We start from the raw sequence: 22,329 nt of genomic DNA on the forward strand, positions 1-22,329 counted from the left end.
TGCACACCTGAGTCCAGCGGAGTTGAGTTGCATGGTGTGGAAAGAGAGTTCTGCTTAGGAGGAAGCCAGTCAAAGCCCTTCACCCATCTACTCCAGAACAAATGCTTGTCACCAGCAGCAGCAGCAGCAGCCTCCCCCACCACCTGTCAGGGAACCACTGCCAATGGGTAATTGTACCATGGTGTTTTGAGAGGAAGCCTGACTTTAAAAAGGAGTTGGCAGCGTCCAAGGGCCAGCAGGGCCTCTTCATACCTGCTAATGAAGCCTCGTTATAAGCAGCAGGAGTCTGTGCTGGGAACTGGAAGTCAGTCATGGCTCTCCCTGCCAAAAGGTGATTAACTAACTGACTTGCAGCACCTGCTCTGAGCTCACCGGGCAGGAGAGTCTGAAGTGTGCAGACCCACGCAGTGTGCTTCTGGGAGAAACTCAGAGAGTTGTGCACATTGACTCTCCCCACCTTCCAGTGGCTGGGTTGCCTTCCATTATGTGCACAAAACGCAAGGAGGTCCTCACCTTCCAGGCCTCAGGCTGTGTTGAGGTTGGAAAGTGAGATGTTGGCTTAGAGATAATAATTAATGATAATAAGAAAGAAAAGAGACCTGCCACAGTACCTGCGGCATCTGACATAGTTGGGACAGCTGCATGGTCTTCCTGAGTGGCACACGTACCCAGGTGGTTCAATTATGAGCAGTGCAGCTACGGGGGAAATGGATGCTTGGCTGAAATGGAGCGTAAGTGGTGTCTTGTCTATTTCTGTACTTCAGACAATGAACTGAATCATGTAAAGATACTGTGCAGAGTCTAAGTAGCTAGTCTTCTGGGAGACTCATGAATTCAGTTTCTTCCGTCCTGTAGGCTAGTGGGGAAATCTATCTGATACAGTTACAACAGGACAGCTTGCTTATTTTTAAAACTTAGGGATTTTGTTTTATTTTCTTGTTTGTTTATTTGTCTTTTTGGAACTTTACATACAAAGGTCTTCAAATGTTCCTACACTGGATGGATTCTCTTTTGGGGTGAGCAGCTCACAGTGACAAAGGGAGCAAAGGGAACAAAGATTCAACATGTATTTCTTGGTCTAATTTGGTATACCAGGTAGGTGACGGAAACAGAAGTGTATATTCTTGTGGTGGTAGTGTGGTGGTGGTGGTATGTGGTTTTAGAAGCACTGAAAGCCTGTGGTAGGGCACAGGTGGTGGTTTCAATTTTAATCTCAAGGCAGGAGAGTCTTGCCTGCATAGGAAGCAGATGCATCAACTATATTTGGCTGGCCCAAGCCTTGAGAGGGCTGGCGTGGGGATCCTGAGAAGAGATTTTGAGGCTGCAAGTGTGTGAGCAACCACAACTTAATTAGTCTCCCGTGGGCTGAAACTGATGGAGGGGTGCTGTGCCATGGGTAAATAAGACATGTATGCCTTTAAATATGCATACAGGTCTTTCACAGGTCAGAATGCCCTGTGATGCTTGTAGTTATGGTGTGTTCAATAAAGCAACAGGCTAATCCCTGTTCTGGCAAATGCGTGCATGCGTGCGTGCGTGTGTGTGTGTGTGTGTGTGTGTGTGTGTGTAGGCTCACATGCGTGTGTACCTTTTGTGTCACTAGGGTACCTGTCAAAAGCAGAATTTTTGAGTGAACAGCACCTGTGTGCTGATAAACCCCAGAAGAGTTGACCCTGAGGCAATGGTGAAACAGGTGTCATTACATAAGGTTCCTTCCGGAAGTAACTAAAAATGGCCTCCTGGTATGGGGGAGTAGTGTAGTGGCAGAGTATATAAATAGCATGTATGAGGCCCTGAGTTCCATCTCATGAATCAACAAAACACAGCCGGGCGGTGGTGGCGCACGCCTTTAACCCCAGCACTCAGGAGGCAGAGGCAGGCGGATCTCTGTGGTTTGAGGCCAGCCTGGTCTACAGAGTGAGTTCTAGGACAGCCTCCAAAAACAATACAGAGAAACTCTGTCTCAAAAAACCACACACACACACACACACACACACACACACACACACACACACACACACACTACCAATGAAAATTCCCAAAGAGCCCTGAGATACGCAGATAGAAGGGCATTTTCTCTCTACCAACAAGTTAAACACAAAATGGCAGACTAGGAGCTGCACAAAAAGCATTTATTTGGAGAGGCCTAAGTTGTTCAAGCTACAGACTACTTAAAGGAGAGCAGAAGGGCCCTCTCTACTTCTGGGAAGCGTTTGCACTCCATCTGAGTCAATCAGGGAATCCAGTAGCTACAGAAGTTCCTCAAGCATCATCACTGGTGGGCCTCTGAAGAAAGTAGTTTTCCTGGTGGAAGGAGGAAGTTGTTTCCCGTCAGCTGAAAAGAAGCACAGGTGAATCAGAAGCAAGAGCGACATAACACCAGTAAAGATACCACGGAAGGATTATGGGGAAAGGAGCTGCGTTATGAGAAAGAATTTGACTTTTAGAAGAAGACAGTGCCAAGGTTCAAAACCCCATTTTGTAGTTTGGTGGATTTTGGACAAATGACTTCCAGAACTCTGGGACGTGTGTCCTGTCAGTAACCGGAGGTGTGTGGCATTCTGGTGGGCACAGGAAAGAATGGAGGCAGCCAGGGGTGAGGGCCCGACTTCAGGAGAACAGCCACTCAGCAGGTGCCTACGTTCTTGAATTTCACTCCCCCGACTCCTCCAAGTTTATTTGAAATGACTTTGTGTGTTTACTCAGATGTGATTAGGAATCTGAAAGATTTAGTTTTGTTAGGAACATTTGGCTTTGACATTCCTCATAAAGCAATTGGACAAAAGGACAGGAGGAGGGACAGGGGGGTGGTTTTCTGGTCATTCTTCCCCAAAACAGGATGCTACGATCTCTGAGAGAGGGCCCAGAAGCCTGGTCCTTAGAGTTACTTCAATCTCCATGTGTGACCACAGACAGATCCCTCCCACTTGGGCCTTCCCATTCTCTCTTGAGAAGGACTATATGATTCCTAAGTTGGCTTTTGTACTTTATTGTTATTTATTTGTATTTGTGTGTATGTACACACACACACACACACACACACACACACACACACACACACACGAATGCACAGAACATGTATCCAAATCAGAGGACATTTTCATGGAGTCAATTCTCTCCTACCTTTCTGTAGATTCTGGGGGTTGAACTCAGGGTGTTAGGCTTGTGTAACAAGGGCTTTACCTGCTGATCCATCTCACCAGACCCCTAAGTTTTCTCAGAGTTGCTGTCCTTTTCTTCTTAAAAATTTTATTTATTTAGTGCGTATGTGTATTTTGTGTGCATATGTGTCTGTGCATCATAGGCATGCCTGGTGCCCATGAAGGCCAGAAGAGAGTGTCAGATCTCCTGGGCCTGTAGTTATAGATGCTGTGAGCCACCTTGTGGATTCTGGGAATTGAACCCAGGTCCTCTGGGAAAGCAGCTGGTGCCCTTAACTGCTGAGTCCTCTCTTTAGCCCTTACTGTCTGACTCCTAATTCAATGTGCCATAGAGGAGACATTGAAGGGAGGCATGAAGATAAAGAAAATGAAGAGAAATAAAGATTTGGATTTCTGGAAATAATCTAAGCCCCGAGGCTGATGCATATGTCTCTGCATGAACCTATTGGTTAGAGAAGACCTGCATATATGCTCCCAAGTTCATATGTATATCTGTGTATGATTTGGTAGACATAACTGACAAACTCCATTGGCATTCCCAACACCTTGCTTGCCTCCTCTATAGAGTCCAAATTAGACAATATTTTCTCAGCACCCCTTATAGGCAAGAATAGCCAGTCAGCCAGATAAAAGAAAGTCAACAAGAAGCCTCCTAAAAATGCTTGAGAGTTAGGCTAGAGAGACCACTGGCAGTTAAGAGCACTGGCTGCTTCTCCAGAGGACCTGGGTTCAATCCCCAGCACCCATGTGGCAGCTCACAGCTGTCTAACTCTAGTCCCCTTTTCCGATCTCCATGGCACTGCACACAGGTGGCGAGTAGAACAGCCATATACACAAAAGAAACATAAATACAGATGTCAACTTTTGTAAAGTTTAAGAGTCACTCAAAAAAGTCTTTTTGTCACTCCCTTTTCCCTGGTCTTGAACGAAATGTGACATGTGTGGTTGTCGTGAAGAGTTCTCTGCACTGCTGGGGTTGAACCCGGGGTGTTGTGTGTTCTAGGCCAGCTCTGTAGCCACCCAGTGCCTCCCCATTCTCCATGTGCATTCTTCCTGCAGATAGAGCAGAATTGGGCATACTTGCTCTCCTCCCTGTCCAGCAGGGCGTGGTAGGATGCCACGTCCTTCTGCAGCTGGCTCTTGCATGCCAGCAGGTGTGTCCGCTCCTGCTGCTGCTGCTCCGTCTCCGAGCGGATCTCTGCCAGCTCTGCCTCCAGCCTGCCCACCACAGCACCCAGGTTCTGCAGCTCCATGTCATGCCAATGCTTAGCATCATGCAAGGTGTTCTCCAGGCCTCGTTTCTACGAAAGAGTGAAGGTCATCGGGCTGGGCCCTCCAGGTAGGAAATGGATGACTGACTAGCTCTGCCCATTTGTTTTTTCTGGGACAATGATGTCTTACTGGCTCTAGGGAAGCATGAGAAAGTAAAGCTCTCCTTCATGGACTTTTTGTGACAGGCAGGAGGGAATGGCCAGGGGGGAGCTGAAATGGATGTGTCTCACTTTTACCTCTCAGCATTTTTTTCTGTGGGGTTTGGTAATGCATTTTTGCCAGACCCTGTCTCTCTGCTCCTTGGTGGCTTCCCACTTCCACATCTGGAGCAGAGACCCTCAGGCAAGGACTCTGGGTCTGTGTGACTGATGACCTCTTCACCCAGGTTGCCAGCAGGTCTTTTAGATCATGACCCCTGCACTGGGACCACCAGCACAGCTCTCTCCCCCCAGCTATGGGCCCGCCATTGAACTTCTTATTAGAGATATATACAGAGACCTTCAAAACAGGGCCACTGGCTTCCCTTAACCCTTGGCTTCTCCTCTTTGGTGGATCAGCTGGAGAAACCAGGGGAAGATATGTCGTGGACATCCCTTTCAGTCATCACTGTCACTTAGGGATTCTGAGTCCTGCCTCTTACATCTCCTGTGAGGTTTTCCCATTTATGGTCACCTTTCTTCTGCCAACACCGTGGTCTGGAATTGGACCTCTTTACTTATTATCCTGATTTTAGTCTCTGCCCTTCCCACATTTCCCAAACAGCTCCTAAGGTGATTTGGCTAAAGTACATATCTGGGCTTCTCTCTCCTTTGCTTAAACCTTACAACACAACAGTGGCTCTCAAGGACCTCTAGTATGGGTCCCATGACTGGCTCTGTGACTTTCCATTCACCTCCTACTCTACCCTAATGTCAACATTTCTGGTCATGGAAGCTTATTGGATTTATATAGTTTCTCTTTCCTTCCTTCCTTTTTGCCTTTCTTTCTTTCTTTTTTTTTGAGATAGAGTCTCACTGTATAGCTCTGACTGTCCTGGAACTTACTATGTAGACCAGGTTGGCATCAAACTCACAGTTATCCATCCACCTGCCAAGTTCTGGGATTAAAGGTGTACACTACTATGCATGACCTCATATTGTTTTTTTATGGCTGGAGCCTTCTCACTTGCTTCATTCTGATTCATCCCCAAGTTCAAGTTCAGGAGTCACTTCTCTAGTAAGCCTTCCTTGATGCTCCTTAGTCCTTACTACGAACAAGTTGGGTTAGGAGCTCCCTTGTGTTTCCATGGCTCCCCAAGCACATGCATGTCTTTGAACTCACCACTTGGATGTGCCCATCCTACAAGATGGTGAGACTTGGAGGGAAAGTTGTCTCTGTATCCTCAGTCCCAGGAAAGGGTCTGTGTAAATCCAGAAACATGAGTTGCCTGGGTAAAGGGCATCTGCTACATGGTTACATTTATTGTCTTACTGCTCTCTTTCACCAGCAGTTAACAGTGGTTCTCAACCAAAGGGCCGAGACCCCTTGAGGGATTGCATATCATATATCCTGTATATAAGATTTTTTACATTATGATTCATAACAGTAGCAAGATTACAGTTATAAAATAGCAACAAAATAATCTTAGAGTTGGGAAACACCATGAACAACTGTATTAAAGGGTCATAGTGTTAGGAAGGTTGAGAACGATTGAGTTAGACTGCAAACATCTTTCTTCTCATCTTCCTGTGCATTGTGCCCTGAAAGATAGCATTGGCCAGTAAAAAAACTAAACATCAGTGTGCCCAAGTTTAATAGTTTCAAGTATGGTGGCCATATAAACTAGTACCTAGCTTTGAAGAGATTTTAGTAGTTTCTTTAATGATAATTATTTTTGACAAATTCTGGGCTTGGATTCCACTCAATATAGAGTTCAGTAGGCCTAATGGTACCTGGCTTCCAATACAAACAGTGCCCTAGTAGCAAACGGAGCTAACCATTTGATAACAAAGTTGTCTGACTTACAAGAGGGGGGTGGGCACTGTATATGCACAGGTTGTTCTGACTCAGGCTAGCTGGATGAACTATCCCCTCCCCCATTCTCAGTCTGTGCTCCTCATTTTGGCTGTAAGGCACAGTAATGGGAATGTTGATCTATTGGAACCCACAGGGGACAGAGCTACCCCATCTTGAGTCATGAACATAGGTAGAATGCCATTGCTCTGAAGTCTTCTGGTTGGCATCTGAGTTCTTTTTCCATTTGCCCTAACAGTCAGGATCATGGAGTTGAAGTGAGGTGACCAGGTGGCTGATGATGCCAACTTTGGGGCTCCTGAGTTGGTGGCTATAGTTTTGCATGAAAAATGACAATCGATGGACTGCTTGCCTGTACAGGCACAGTGTAAAAGTCTTGACATACATCATCTCATTAGTCATCCCAGTGACTTTATGAGGTCAGTTCTATTCTGACCTTAGGATAGATCACATTTCCAAAGGCAGCTGCAATAATTGTCACCACCCCACATGGTCCTTCTCAATGTGACCTTGCTAAGAGTTGCGGCTTGTTGGACCTTACTGCCCTCGTGATTGCTTTGGCCAACAGAGTAAGATATATGTGATGTTCAGAAACTCTAAAGCTAAGAGGTCATGGGGCTGGTAGATTTATTCTCACTCTTCAGTGGAAGCAAGGTGCCACATCAGAAGTCTGCCTGCGTAATAACACCACCACAGTGTGAGGGAGCCCAAACTAGCTGTGTGGAGAGGGTTCAGAGCAGGACCCAGATTCACAATCGAGGCCCCTCCCATATGAGCTGAAGAAGCACCTGTGGGTGCCCCAACCTCAGCAGACATCATGAGGGATAGGGATAGCTGTCCTTGCTGACCTCTGCCTAAATCATAAGGTAATGGAGTGCCGGTATTAAGCCACCGAGACAGTAGGTAAATAGGACAACTAAAATAGATCCTTACTAGACAAATGAGAAAATGCAAGTTTAGAGGGCCATGTGACTAGTGACTAGAGGATCCTGGGATTCAAGATCACAGTCTAAGAAACACTTCTCAATTTCCCAGGAGAAGAGTCCCAGGAGAAGAGTAGAGGCAGATGTAGACGTCATGGGGGGTGGGATTTTTCTAGACTCTGCCCCAACTGTGCCCTTCGCTATACCCACCAAAAAATAAACATATTGACTCCCACAGCGGGGCTGGTCTCCCCGCTTGTCACTCCCTCACATGCTGAGCCTTGTTAATGTGACATCAATTCCTCTACAGAGGTCACTGATAGAGACCATGTCTAATCAGTCTTATGTCCCCAAAGTTCTTGGTATAGCTCCTGGAACATGGTGAATTCTTGTGAGTGATATAAGAAGCATGCTAACACACACACATGTGTTCCAACAACACTTTGTAGTTAGAATGTTGAAGGAGATGCCATGATATCCCAATAGAGCTTCAGTCCCACCAGACGAAAAGGTGGAACTTAATTCAGTTTCTTAGGAGCTGTGTCAGTGTGGGTCCAGGATGCCTGTGCATACCTAAACCGACAGATGCAAACCTCTTACAGAAAATGATATAATATGCACATATCACCAAAACAATCCTCCTGCATATTTCCTTAAATCTCAGGGAAGTGTCTCTAGATGACTTTTATGTGATACAATGTGCAGCTGCATAGATGACCAGGCTGTTGCTTAGGGAACGATGATAAGAAATAAAGGCTGTGCAAGTGCAGAGCAGGTGCAATGTTTTCCCTGAATATTTCCAGTCCAAGGTTGATTGAATCCACAGATAGAGAAACCATGGATACAGAGGGCTGACTGCAGTTATTTTAATTACTAATAATTAGTACTTGTGAGGCACCTGCTAGCAAACCACAGTGAGTCTGACCTTACTAGGTGTCCGAGGTTGAGGCAAGGATCCTGGAGCTTATACCCAACTGCAGGATTACTCTCAGGAAAAGGGGGATTGATGGAGACAAAGGAGACAGGGCAGGGAAGATGCTGAGCAAGGAAGGAGCCTCTCTGAAAACTGTCTCCTGGAGGATCCTATGGAGAGCTCTGTACAGCTGTTTCCATGTGAAGCTAGCAGGCTGGGCTTCCAAACCCATCAGTCTGTCACTGTCTGGGGCAGGGGCGTGACCTAACTTCTTGGATCAGGAGTCTCGTGTTTGGCTGATGACAATTGTCTGAAGAAACGGGCAGCTGCAAGTGTTAGCAGCTGACATTCCCAGCTGTGGCAGGTAAGGGGTATTTCTTCAGGCCCTGTTATGTCCACGACACTTGTTAGGTATCAGTCGGCATCTGGTAATCCTCAGAGGTCAGAAGACACTTCAGGCGCCAAACCACATCCTGTGAGAAGGAAGCCCTTCTGCGAACTATGAACTGTGAAACTTCAGACTGACAGTTGAGAGTTAAACACAAAAACCGCCAAGGCCTTTTTTTTGGCACACTCACCAGAGCCCGTAAAGATTCCATCTCAGCCTGGAGACTCTGGACTTGGCATGAAGTGTCGTGCAACTCTATGCTGAGGGCAGCGGCCAGCTTTTCTTCTTGGGTCTGAGATACATGGACCACTTCTGTCTGTTGCTATGGAGAGTCAGGTCTTAGGGTGAGTGAGGATGAGTTAAAAGCCCAAAGCCACCCTTCCTCCTTGGCCACTTCTACGCTCTCTGCTAGACTAAAAAAACATACACCTTTTAATAAACCTGCTAACCAATTCATATACAAAAAATTGTTTCGAACCTTTGATGCCTACAATTAAAATAACATTCAAAAGTGTTACTAAAGACGTAGTTCCATGGTAAAGTACTTGCTTAGTACGCTTATGACCCTGCACGCTCTCTGTCTCCGCTCTCTCCCTCCTGACAGCAGTAGGAGACCACCTTTCCTCCCTATGGTCTAATCACACAGTTTCTAGTTTCTTATACCTCCTTTCAGAAATATTTCGTAGAGTGTCTGAGATCTGTTCTGTGAACATTGCAGAAATATGCCCACACAGGTGAACGTGGCTGCAGTATCACTAGGTGATGTAATCTCACAGGCCCAATGCTGCATATTTAATCTATCATTGACCATGACATCCGTTTTGTAGTGCACAGCTGCATTTGTAAATAAATATTAATTACTGTCTTCTCTTGTTTGCTACAGTACTTCCTATATGTTAGAAACCAGTCTCTGCTGGGTGATTATAGTCTTCGAGTGGCTACGTAGCATTGCCTTGACTGGACATACTATGATGTATTTAGAAGTTCCCGATTGGTGGACACTTCAATTGTGCCCAGATTTTCCCAATTTCAAAAAATAACCTTTGATGCCTCATTTTCCATCCAAGAGAGCATCTCTGAGGGATACATACTTTAGATAAACTGTGTATGTAGGTAAAGACAGGGTCTTCTTATGGACCCTTGGACTCTCAGTCCTCCTGACTCAACCTCCAAGTGGTGACATGTGTGCATCAACACGCCTGCCTGGAACTTTGAAGGACACTCACAAATTATCCTTTGGAGATTTGTGACTCTCTCAACACTGGGAGACAGTGCCAGGTCTCCACACTGTCCTCACCCAAGGAGTTACATTTATTCATTTTATCTTTATGTGTGTTTTGCCAGCATATGTGTATGAATGCCATGTGCATGCTTGATGCCCAGGGAGGTCAGAAGACAGTATTGAATCCCCTGAAAGCGGAGTTACCCATGGCTGTAAACCACCATGTGCCTGGGAAAAGTACCTGTGTCCCCTGCAAGAGCAACATGTGCTCTTGACTGATGAGCCATCTCTCTTGCCACAGGTTTTCTATCTGGATCTCTGTATCTGATAGACCTTCTTTCCTTTAAAAATTAATAGAAGTCCTTTATGTATTTGTATATGGGGGTATGTTTGTGTGAGTGGACCCCTGCCATGGCTCGTGTGGGTACACGTGTATCATGGCTTCTGTGGGTACACGCGTATCATGGCTTGTGTGGTGGTCAGAGGACACTCTACAGGAGCCAGTTTCCTTCCATCATATGGGCTCCAGGGACTGAACTCAGGTCACCAGACTTGGTGGCAAGTGCCTTCACCTGCTGGGCCATCTCTCTGGCCCCAGCCACGTTTTCATTGTACAAACCAGTGCAGCTACAATTGTGACTATGAGGGGTCAGTCTGTTTTCTGAACCCTTTTCCCAAAGGGCAATGGGTGGGTTCTGATTCCTCCCAATGCATTCAGGGGAGCACGCCCCCTGCTGGTGGATGACAAAATGAGACCACCCTCTTTTTTTTTTTTTCATTATCTTCTGATATGTAGTCTCTGAGCCAATGCTGTAGGCAGAGAGGTTGAGGAAGCCTCTGTTTTCTCTGCAGGTTCCTAGCTTCCTGAAAGTGACATTTGGAGCCACATATGAACATTTGCCGAGGCATGCACAGACTCTTCCAACCTAACTGTCTGCCTAAGAAGCCTCCTTCAAGATGCTCCCATCAGTAGCAGGAACACTAATCTTTGGGAGACTCTATACCATGTGAGCTCTGGGGATTGGATTGGGGGGGCAAGTTTGACAGAAGTATCACCTGCTGAGTTACCCCTATAGTATTTATATATAAATGGGTCTGTAGCTCAAAGGGAAGGCACTTGCCTAGAATGTACAAAGTCTTGGATTTGATCTTCACTAGTACAAAAAAGTAATAACTGCCAAGAAATGAGTTTGCAAAATCCACTATGAGTTGAATGCAACAACTGCTACTGCTATTGCTATGAGTAATTAATATGCATTAGGCTCTTATTCTATGCCATGAATAACTGTAAGTCCATTATCTCATGGTCTCTTTACAACCTTGTGAAATCACATGCCATTATTATCCTCAGTTGATACAAGGAAATGGAGGCACACAGCCTAGGCGATTTGCTCATGATCACGTGACCTCTGAGAGCAGCTGTACATCCAGGACAGCTTTCAGCCCTGTTAATGCAGCTGTCTCTGCCAGCCTGTTGACTTAAGACCTTTGATACCGGAGACGCCTCCCTCAGAGTTTCTTGGATCACCTCATTTTAATACATTAATGGACTTCAGTATCACCTGGGAATTTGAAAATGGAGGCTGTGATGCAGGAGACCCTGAATGGAGCTTGGGAAGTCCGCATTGCTCACTCTTGGGGATGCCTGGTCCATGGAATCAGAGCTCTAGATTGCTAAAGGAACTGATAAAACATCCTCACTCGCCTTACACTGGAACATTAATACAATGACAACAAAGTAATATTAGTCAATTCTATTGCCTGTTGCCTGCCTGGCAGCTGAGTTTCATGGCCTGGCTTTCTGCTGAAAGGTAAGATTACCAAGTACTGCAGAGGTTAGAAAGATCTGCCAGCGCTAGCCAGAGGCTTCCTTCTGGTTGGAGGTTGGAAGAGAAAAAATTTCATTTGATCACTGTGTATTCCTGCATCATTTACTGTTGTAACCCTGCCCTTCAAATCATAGCATGTGAAATGCTCACAGTCAATTGCTTTAACTCCTAAAATTACTACACATTCTTCTCCAATGGCTCCTTAGGATTCTGTTTTCTGGCAACTATAATAATTCTGTTTCTATGTCAACCCCATGCCTGCATATTTCTCCTTACAGACTGATCCCAGACCCTGAGGAGGTAGGATTCGGTGTATTTGTTTAGGGTATATGATAGGTTTCAAATATATTGGTACCCAGGCTTTGAAATCTTGGTTCTATTTATGGGTCAGCAGATTAGTGATGACATTTTGAAATATGATGGAGATTTTCACACTCCAAAATCATAATCATGGGTCTTGAGAGATGTCTCAGTGATTAGGAGCATTTGTTGCTCTTGCAGGGGACCCAGGTTTGGTTTTGAGCACCCACATGGGCTAATGATGCCATCTTCTGACCTCCGAGGGCAAAGTGGTACACATCTATCTGTGAAGGTAAAGCACCCATACACATAAAGTAAAATATAAATGTCTTTAAAAAATATAGCTTGGGATGGTGGCATCTACCTCTAATCCTAGCACTTGTGAGGTAAGAGATAGGTAGTTCTCTGTGTGTTTCAGGCTAGCCTGGTCTACACAGTGAGTTCCAGGCCAGTCAGGGCTACACAGTGAGACCCTGTCTCAAAACACACACACACACACACACACACACACACACACACACACGCACGCACGCACGCACGCACGCACGCACGCACACACCCATGGTGGCTAGGGAGATAGCTCAGTCAACAAAGTGACGGTCACATGAACATGATGTTCAGGTCCTCAATATCCATATAAAATACTGGGCTCTATGACCCCAAGCTGGGTGGGAAGTGCAGACAGGAGGACCGTTGTAGCTCAGTGGTCTCACAGCCTAGCCAGTCAGCAAGAGACCCTATCTCAAAACAATGATGGAGAACAATTGAGGAAGATACCAGCATCAGCCTCTGGCCTTTCCACATACATCCACACTTGCACACATCCCCACACCCACACTTTGCAATCATAATCAAGTACTCAGGCCTTTAACTATTGGGGGACAAATGAGGGAAGAATGGGTAAAACATCTCCAAACCAGACCATTTTTCTGGTCACCATTGCCAGTCTCACAAGCAACATTAGCTATGACTCAAAGCTGAAGGAAATATCACTTTGTGGGGTGAGGACAGAGTGGGTGGGCTCTTGGCAGGAGGGAGAGTGTAACAAGGGAGAGTGTTACAAGGGAGCAGTGATGCTGTGTGATCTCAGAAATAGCGCGTGTTCTGGTAGGTCATGCATCCAGGTTGAGCTAGCTCTCAGGGGCTCGGTGTGTGTCTGCCTTTCTCCAAACAGTTGCTGTGGGTCTGAGAGAGTCATGCACATTCTCTGCTTTGAGCTAGAGGGGAACTACAGCTTTGCAAGAGCAGGCATGCTTTTCAGATTTCACAAGAACGTGATGACTTGGTTGTGTCCTTCGTCATGGAGAAAGGGAAGCAATGGTTCCTGGGGTCACAGGGCTTCTGATCTACAAGAGGAGGGCACAGCACCTTACTTTAGAACAGGGGTCCTCAACCTGTGGGTCATGACCCCCTGGGGAGTTGAACCACCCTTTCACAGGTGTCTCCTATGACCATCAGAAAACACAGATGTGTACAATTCATAACAGTAGCAAAATTACAGTTATGAAGTAGCAACAAAAATAATTTTATGATTGGGGGTCACCACAACATGAGGTTGCAACATTAGAAAGATTGAGAACCACTGCTCTAGAAACATCCTGACAGAAGCCCAGCATATCTTGAAACCCAGCATAGATGCCCCATCTTACAGCCTATAAGATGTCCCTAGCTCATTCTTTTTCTTTTCTCTTCTCTTCTCTTCTTTTCTTAGAATGGTTTCTCTGTGTAACAGCCCAGACTGTCCTGGAACTCACTCTGTAGACAAGGCTGGCCTCAAACTCGCAGAGATCCCCCTGCCTCTGCCTCTACCTCTGAGTGCTGGGATTAAAGGAGTGCACCACCCTTGCTCATTTTTTTTTATTTTTTTCAAGACAGGGTTTCTCTGTGGCTTTGGAGGCTGTCCTGGAACTCTCTCTATAGACCAGGCTGGCCTCGAACTCACAGAGATCTGCCTGCCTCTGCCTCCCAAGTGCTGGGATTAAAGGCATGTGCCACCAACGCCCGATTTACCCTTGCTCATTCTTAAGAAAGTGAATCACAATGTGTCTCCTGTCTATGCGATCTGTCTGTTCATCTGAGTCTGGCAGTTGTGTGTTAATCCTGACCTGGGTGTGGTGCCGCACATCTGTAATCCCAGCACCTGGACTACAGGGGACCCTGTCTCAAAACATAGTAGAAAAGAAGCAACAGAATGTTGATCCTGTCACTAGACTGTGGCTCTGTTCCACTCTACATGAACGGTCTTGGGTATTACTTCTATCTGGATGGATTGAGAGCTTATCTGTTCAATTCTTGGAGTGGTCTCTGGCACCTGGTAGCCCTCAGGAAATGATCTGTTCCAGGGTTTTCCTGGCAAGTCTTATCTTGTCTACTCCTGCTTCCCACCCACCCAATCTCACTAAATGGCAGGAATCGGGTGTGCAGAGATTACTCCCTATGCCTTCTGGGTAGCTTAATGGCTCTTTACACCCCGGGCACACTCAACAACCTTCACAAAAGTCAGCAATGTGGGTCCAGCACACGCCGAGGACTTGAGGCAGAAGACGTCTCCTGTGAATGGGCTAGATCAGATCTTTCCTCCATTAGGAAGACCAGCTACTATAATTACAAGCCTTATAAAACACTTTAGTCACATGGTACCATGTGTTATTTAGCTGCGGAGAGCTTTTGACAGGCAGACCGTGCATTCCTGACTCGCCCCCCCCGCCCTTTCCTGATGCCAAGTGCAGGATTTATTGGGAGAAGTCTGGATGCTATCCAATCTGTCCCAGTGACACAGGGTTTCCTCGTGGGTATATTAAAAAGTAGTGTGACTCTTGGTGAAGCTTCAACATGAGCAGAATGCTGGCCTGGTGAGGCAGGGTCACATTGCTTCTAGAGAGGACACAAGAGCCACCTGGCTTCTGAAGTTTTTCCTCTGAGGCGGAGGGCCAATTCCAAGACCATGTGGAAGCTGCCAAAAGAAACATCTGAGGTAATGACCTCATGGACTTGCTGTCCCACTTCTTGTCTTGGATGTAATTAAACATACTGTACTGCTGAAAGCAACAGAAGAAACTTGCCAATGGGCCTAGGGAGGAAAAAATAGGCTTTTCTTAATTATTGGAGAAGTCTAAATTATAGTATTTTTGTCTTTGTGTATTAGGATCATCCTATTCTTAAGGGATATGTTTGTCTCCTAGGAGACAGCTATGTGTGGAATATGAGTGACAGTACCTTAATTCCCCAGGGATGGTTTGAGTTGTTCCATCTTTGAAAATCTCCTATTTTAGAAATGGAATCTTTATATCTTTTATGGGAACAGCCAATTAAAAGTATCTATGACATGCTTTGAGGTCAGGCAGATCAGGTAGTCAGGGACAGGTGTCTGAGACAGGGACTGTGCATAGTACCAACCAAAGCCTGGGACCTGGTGGGACTCTACCTGTGGGCTGTGAATACTGGAGTGAGTGGGGAGCCTTCGATGGACAGTGAGAAGACAGTCAGCCATTCTACTGCTGGAGGGCTTGAAAACTTGGGATAAGTCTGAGCCTGACCCTCCCAATGTCTGTTTTTTCTTCAGTAAAGAATCAAAGGACAGGAGGGCACTACTCCCCAGGAAGTCTCTATTTTCTCTTTCAAAAGCTATTCTTATTATCTTCCCCTACCAAGCAATGTCACAAATGTAGCATGCCACAGGAACCCAGTGCTGGAACACACACACACACACACACACACACACACACACACACACACACACACACCCTTACATCATAGGCACAGACACACAAACATACACTCAGACACAGACACACATTATAGACACACAATTACAGGCACAGACACACAGAGAGACACATACCTTATATCACAGTCACAGACATACACACATACCTTACATCACAGACACAGATACATACACAAACACACCTCATATCACACACACACACACACACACACACACACGCACACACCTTACATCACAGGCACACATAGACAAACACACACTCAGACAGAGGCACATACAGATACACACACATTCACACCTTATATCACACACACCTCTTATATCACAGATAAACACACTAACACATTCACAGATACAGACACAGACACACATACAGACACACCTTACATCACAGACATAGATAGACACACACACACACACACACACACACCCTTGCATCTCAGAGACAGAACTGATTTATCTTCTTTCTCTTTGGCAAGGTCTCACTCCATAGCTCAGGTGGGACTTGAACTTGTAGAAATCCTCCTGCCACAACCTCCTGAGTGAAGTGATTATAGGTTTGTACCACCATATCTGGTTGACAGAACTAATTTCTGTGATATAAAAAGAGTCACAACCAAACTAAGCAAAAAGTCCAAAACATATGAAAAGCAAATTTGTATGAAATCCAGTATATCGAGAGAATCTCTGCCTCCTTAAAATATGAGAAATGCAAATTAGAACTACACTGAAGAATAATTTTCTTACCTAAAATACCGACCACACAGGATCAGTGAGGAAATGTGGGGAAAAGAGTGTTCTCAGATATATTTTTGACAGGAATATAAATTCTTGTTCTACTCTATAATTTCTCAGCTTTGAGATTATTACCATCCAGAACTCTTAATTTGTTTCAATGGTGTGTCCAGTCCATCATGCTGACTGTGAAAGGCATGATGGTGGCAGTTTAGAGAAAGCTGCCCTGAGGCAGGTATGACCCTCTTGTCTGAGCACAGCAAGGGAAAGACCTGCTTGTTAAGGGGCTGAAGCCCCAGGGACCAAGGTCTCTCTTACCCACAAGGCTCCTAGTATGGGGTAGTGGGAACAGAGTAAGCCTTGGCTTCAGGATACTGTTCAGAGGTAGAGAGCAAAAGGAAGGACTGAGACTTCAGGAGATCGGGATGTACGGCTGACTGGGCAGACGGAACACCTCAGGAAGGAGGGTAAAATGGAAAAACAGAACTTGCTAGCCGGAGAAGACTGCATGCCCAGCTTGGGGTGAGGGGACAAAGGCTGGGGCCATAGACACAGAAAAAAAGAGGACCTCTCTCTCTACCCATGGCCAGGCTGGGACCATGGACACAGAGAAGAGGACCTCTCTCTCTACCCATGGCCAGGCTGGGACCATGGACACAGAAAAGAGGACCTCTCTCTCTTCCTATGGCCAGGCTGGGACCATAGACACAGAAAAAAAGAGGACCTCTCTCTCTTCCTATGGCCAGGCTGGGACCATGGACACAGAGAAGAGGACCTCTCTCTCTACCCATGGCCAGGCTGGGACCATGGACACAGAAAAAAAGAGGACCTCTCTCTCTACCCATGGCCAGGCTGGGACCATGGACACAGAAAAGAGGACCTCTCTCTCTTCCTATGGCCAGGCTGGGACCATAGACACAGAAAAAAAGAGGACCTCTCTCTCTACCCATGGCCAGGCTGGGACCATAGACACAGAAAAAAAGAGGACCTCTCTCTCTACCCATGGCCAGGCTGGGACCATAGACACAGAAAAGAGGACCTGAAGGTGGTAGGAGGCAGACAAAGGACAGTTTCTTCTCTGCCTCAGTGGTAGTGGAGTGGGGGATGGGGTTCTTAGACGGCCTCCACTGTCTCTGCCTTCTAAAATCAGCTCATGACTAGGTGTCTTGGTTAGGGTTTTCATTGCTATGAAGAGAGACCATGACCATGGCAACTCTTATAAAGGAAAACATTTAATTGGAACTGGCTTACAGTTCATAGGCTTAATCCATTGTCACTATGACAGGGGAACATGGTGTCATGCCAGCAGACATGGTGCTGGAGAAGGAGATACTACATGTTGATAAGCAGGCAACAGGAAGTAGACTGACACACTGGGTGGTTTCTTGAGACTAGAAGACCTCAAAGCCTGCTCCCACAGTGACACACCTCCTCCATCAAGGCCACACCCACTCCAACAAAGCCATATCTCCTAATAGTATCACTTCCTCTGGGGGACATTTTTTTTCAAACCACCACGGTGGACTATATTTTATAACAAGGGTGGTCAGCTTTTGAAGGTGCCCTTCTACCTCTGAGTTGGTTAACCTAAGGTTCATCAAAAGAAAGAGCATCAGGGTAAGGGTTGACTTTATCAGACTAAGGGTTTAACACAGATGCTGTTCCTGTTGGCTTGAAACAGCGCTGTGTTTTTTAATTGATTAATTTTATTATATGTATGAGTATTTTTCCTTATGTGCATGCCTGGTACTCTTGGAGGTCAGAAGAGGGTATCTGGTCTCTTGCAACTGGAGTTACAATTGCGAGTTGCCATGTGGGTGCTGGTAACCGAGCCTTCTACAAGTGCAGCAAGTGCTTTTAAGAGCCGGGCCATCCCTCTAGCCCCAAAGAACACAGTACTTTTGAAAGTGTGTTTTGGGCTGCCCAGAACATCATTTTTTTTTTTTTTTTTGGTTTTTCGAGACAGGGTTTCTCTGTAGCTTTGGAGGCTGTCCTGTAACTCACTTTGTAGGCCAGGCTGGCCTCGAACTCACAGAGATCCGCCTGCCTCTGCCTCCCGAGTGCTGGGATTAAAGGCGTGCGCCACCAACGCCCGGCCCAGAACATCATTTTTGTCTTGGTCAAAGGCCACCACTGAAATGATCACAGCTTACATGAAACTAGGGAAACCAGAATTCTCCCTCTTCCTTCCCTCCCCTCCATCTCCTCCTTGCATGTCCTCTCCCATTCTTTCCATTAAATGTATGTGAAATGGGAGTTGTTGTGATCTGAGTGTGAATTCCCCTGCACAAACTCATGTGTTTGAATGCTTGGTACCCAGTTTTGCATCCTTTAGGAGGTGGAGGGTCTCATCACAGTATCTGGGGATTATGAGCCAGCCCTACTTCTGTGATAGCCTTCTGCTTTCTGGCCTGGTTAGGAACTAGGTGAATGACAGCAGGCATGCCAATAATTACCAAGATGGCCTTTATAAGGTTATTTGGCTGTGGGTTGGAGAACATACTCCATTGTATGATATTGTGACATAATGAAACATATTTTATATTTTTGGTCTTCGTCTCTGGCTCCCAGTCAGAGCTCTTAAAACCCTGGCAACTTCCTAGATGATGAGAGCTGAAGGAGAATTCTCAGTTCTGATTAGTTTTTGTTTTTAGATCCTGAAATAGCTCCACAGTGAAAAAAATAAAAAATAAAAGGAGTGTGTTTTTCTATCATTGGTAACAAACCTCTTTCAACAACACCCAAGTTTATGTTAGAGAGATGCCTTTGGTAAGACCCTAAGGGATGGGGGAGGGGGTTGGTGGCTACCCACCCCACCACTTCTCTGTGATTAGAAGATAGACTATTTATCTTCCCTCAGAGAGGGGAGAGGGGCTGAATCAATGACAGCAGATTTAATTGCTTAATGGTGATTTAATCAATTATGTCTAAAAGGACAGGAACCCCAGAAGGCCAAGCAAGGTCTGGAGAGCTTCCAGGCTGGTAGGCAGCAGAGGTGTGGGAAGGGAGCATGATATTCCAGGAGCAGACACAGCTGTATAGCTCCAACACACATCTGGGCTCCTGCATCTCTCCCTCTTGACTGTTCTGAGCCGCCTATCACAGAGAATGGGAGAAAACAAGGGAACAGTTGCTGTTCTGGCAGTTAATGGAATCTGAGGAGGGGATTATTGAAACCCTCCCACCCACAGCACTGATGGTTGGTCAGAATTGGGAGGGCCAGACTTGGTTGTCATCTGAAATCAAGGGAGGTCTTGTAGAACTGTACCTTTAACCTATAGGATCTGGCAAAAACCTCAGGTATACAGAACCAAATCAAATTGTGGAACATGTGGTTGGTATTTGAAGAATTTCTTGGTGTGGAAGAGATGTAGACATTTGGTGTGTTTAAAAAAAATACATAGCTTGGTGTGATGACATATACCTATGCCCAGGAACTTAGAAGGCACAGGTTGAAGGACTATGAGTTGGAGACCAGACTGGGCTACATAGCAAGAACCTGATTCAATGAATAAGAAGTAAATAAATAAGATTAAAATTCAAAAAGATTAAAAAAAAGTGTAAGCCACTGTTTTCAAACAAGTTCCTTTGGAAGGCCTCAGGATACCAGTCGAAAAAAATAAAAATGGCATCATTTGTGCTCAAAATCCCACCCATGGAGTGAAACTCAGCTCATTGTCTGACTATGAGAAATCAAGGTTAACCACATCAATGCCAGTTCTCCAATCTAATGTTAATTGGATGACGACGACGCTGTCAGAGTTAATCCAGAAACACATCAAAAGTTAACCTTGACCTATCTAGCCAGTTGTTGCTCTTATTCTGTCTCCCTGTCCTCGCTTTGCAAGTCAAGTGGCCTTGAAGTGACTGATCCTTCTGTCTTTTGTTCGTGTTATCTTCAACCCTGTTCTGTAAAAGCATTCTCCTCTGCTCAAGGCAGAGCACTGTTCTAGAACTGAATAAAGGCAGCCGTACTAGGGATGTCCGCACTGCTGCATGCAGATGCCTGATGTGGACTATTTAAAGGAGGACCGGTTGATTTCGTTTCTGGTTTCGGAGGGCCAGTCCCCACCACAAACACAGAAAGAGGGCTGTGGTGGTAGCGGTAAAGTGTTTGCCTGAAAGCATGAGGGCTTTGATCCCCAGAACCCATGTCAAAAACAAACATACCCACAAAGCCAGGTGCTGCACAGTTGCAATCCCAGTGCTAGGGAGGCAGAGGCAGAGTGGACTCCCTGGGGCTTGCTGACCTGCCTGTGTGGTCTAATTAGAACATTCCAGGCCAGTGAGAGATCCTGACTCAAGCAAATAAACAAAAACCCCAAAACAAACCCAAATACCCCCAGCAGGGTAGATGGCATTCCTCAGATAGTTGAGCTTGTCCTCTGGATCACACACACACACACACACACACACACACACACACACACACACACACACACACACGCACGCACGCACGCACCTGAACACATACCTGTACTCACACACACACCTCTACACATATACTTGTGCACACATACACACCTGTACACACACACACACACGCACCTGAACACATACCTGTACTCACACACACACCTCTACACATATACTTGTGCACACATACACACCTGTACACACACCCACATGCCTGTACACACACACACACACACACACACACACACACACACACACCAACTACCACATACCAGAAAGAGCTGGGCCTATAGTTGCCTCAGATGCTCATTCACCTATCTTCATCCTCAGGCCTTCAATGTTTCGTGTTCCCAGCTCCCCACTGCCCGACTCTGCAGCTATGCCTGAGCTTGCCCTGCAGCTTTGGAAAGGTCACTTGGCTAGCAGATAGCTGCAGCTCCCTTGCCTCCTTCCTTCTGCACGCTGCACCCTCTCTCCGCATCCCTCTGAGCTTCTGTTCCAATCTCAGCTTCTCTCAAAGACAGTCTTTGTTGCTTCCTTCTCTGCTTCCCCTTTATGCTTCGCCCACCCCTGACTCACCCACTAATTCCAAATAAATCACCACCACTCCAATATTTATCTCCAGATCTGCTTCTGGGGAAGCATAAACTAAGACATAAATTAATCATGTTAATTAATTTTCAGCCTCCTTGGGCCAAAAGGTAATTAAATGAGAGTTTTTCTTCCCTTTCCGAAGGCCTTTGGAAGCAGTGCGGAGCCGTTCCCACTTGGCTTTGCTGCCAAGTAATAGATATGAGATGCTCAGGGCAAGCTAATGTCAGCCCCCGAGGGCACAGCCTCAGCCGACAAAGCTATTTATTGCAGGAATTCTGGCTGTCAGGTCTGATCTCTGTTGACAGTCAGAGGAATTCACTCATTCTGCAAATATTTTCTGAGTTCTGTGTCTCTGCAAGAGGCCCAGGCAGCACTGGCCAAATGAAAACAAATCCTGTGTGTCTTCTGTGAGATGTGGCTTTCAGATCACTCTGTTAAAAACACTAATGGATCTGTTTGGAATTACTGTTTGAATTACTGTTGAGCTGATGATGATTATCAGATGAGGGGTGAATGGTAATTGCCAGTTTTGTGGCTTTTTTTTTAAATTTTAACACTAGGCAGGATTTATTTCTGACATCTGTAATGACCCAGTCCATTTAAAAAGAGACAGTCACTCAGTGTGGTGTGTACTCCAGTGGTGCTCAGAGGGGAGGTCAGGCTGCAAACTGTTGGGTTTCCTGGGGTTTAGCTTTGGAAACAGAGCGAGGAAAGACACAGCCAGCCAGGTGTGGTGGTGCACACCTGTTGTCTTTTTAAAAATCTCTCATAATCGCAGTGATAACTAACTTTATCTTTTTTCTTTTATTCTTCACTCTTGCATTACATTCTGACAG

At 45.9% G+C, this 22,329-nt stretch overlaps 1 protein-coding gene and 1 long non-coding RNA gene across 3 annotated transcripts in view; one reads left to right on the forward strand and one right to left on the reverse strand.

Moving 5' to 3' along the window:
• The first annotated feature begins 388 nt into the window (after nucleotides 1-388).
• Nucleotides 389-12,390, forward strand: LOC121137582. Its single transcript, XR_005874879.1, has 4 exons — nucleotides 389-731; nucleotides 977-1,095; nucleotides 4,221-4,500; nucleotides 10,745-12,390. It is a non-coding gene; the product is annotated as an uncharacterized LOC121137582 (long non-coding RNA).
• The window catches only part of Bfsp2 (beaded filament structural protein 2), a 55,727-nt gene continuing 35,516 nt past the window's right edge, over nucleotides 2,119-22,329 (reverse strand). The window contains exons 5-7 of one of the 2 annotated variants that reach the window (XM_040740170.1): nucleotides 8,861-8,992; nucleotides 4,242-4,462; nucleotides 2,119-2,335 (exon numbers count right to left, since the gene is read on the reverse strand). In XM_040740170.1, coding sequence (XP_040596104.1) covers nucleotides 2,332-2,335; nucleotides 4,242-4,462; nucleotides 8,861-8,992 — 357 coding nt within the window. In that variant the 3' untranslated portion in view covers nucleotides 2,119-2,331. Of the gene's footprint in view, nucleotides 2,336-4,009; nucleotides 4,463-8,860; nucleotides 8,993-22,329 lie in introns of those variants that run through there. The other variant, XM_021228456.2, reaches the window with a different exon arrangement.

The sequence above is a fragment of the Mesocricetus auratus genome, unplaced genomic scaffold, assembly GCF_017639785.1.
Source record: "Mesocricetus auratus isolate SY011 unplaced genomic scaffold, BCM_Maur_2.0 Super-Scaffold_100691, whole genome shotgun sequence".
Lineage (NCBI taxonomy): Eukaryota > Metazoa > Chordata > Mammalia > Rodentia > Cricetidae > Mesocricetus > Mesocricetus auratus.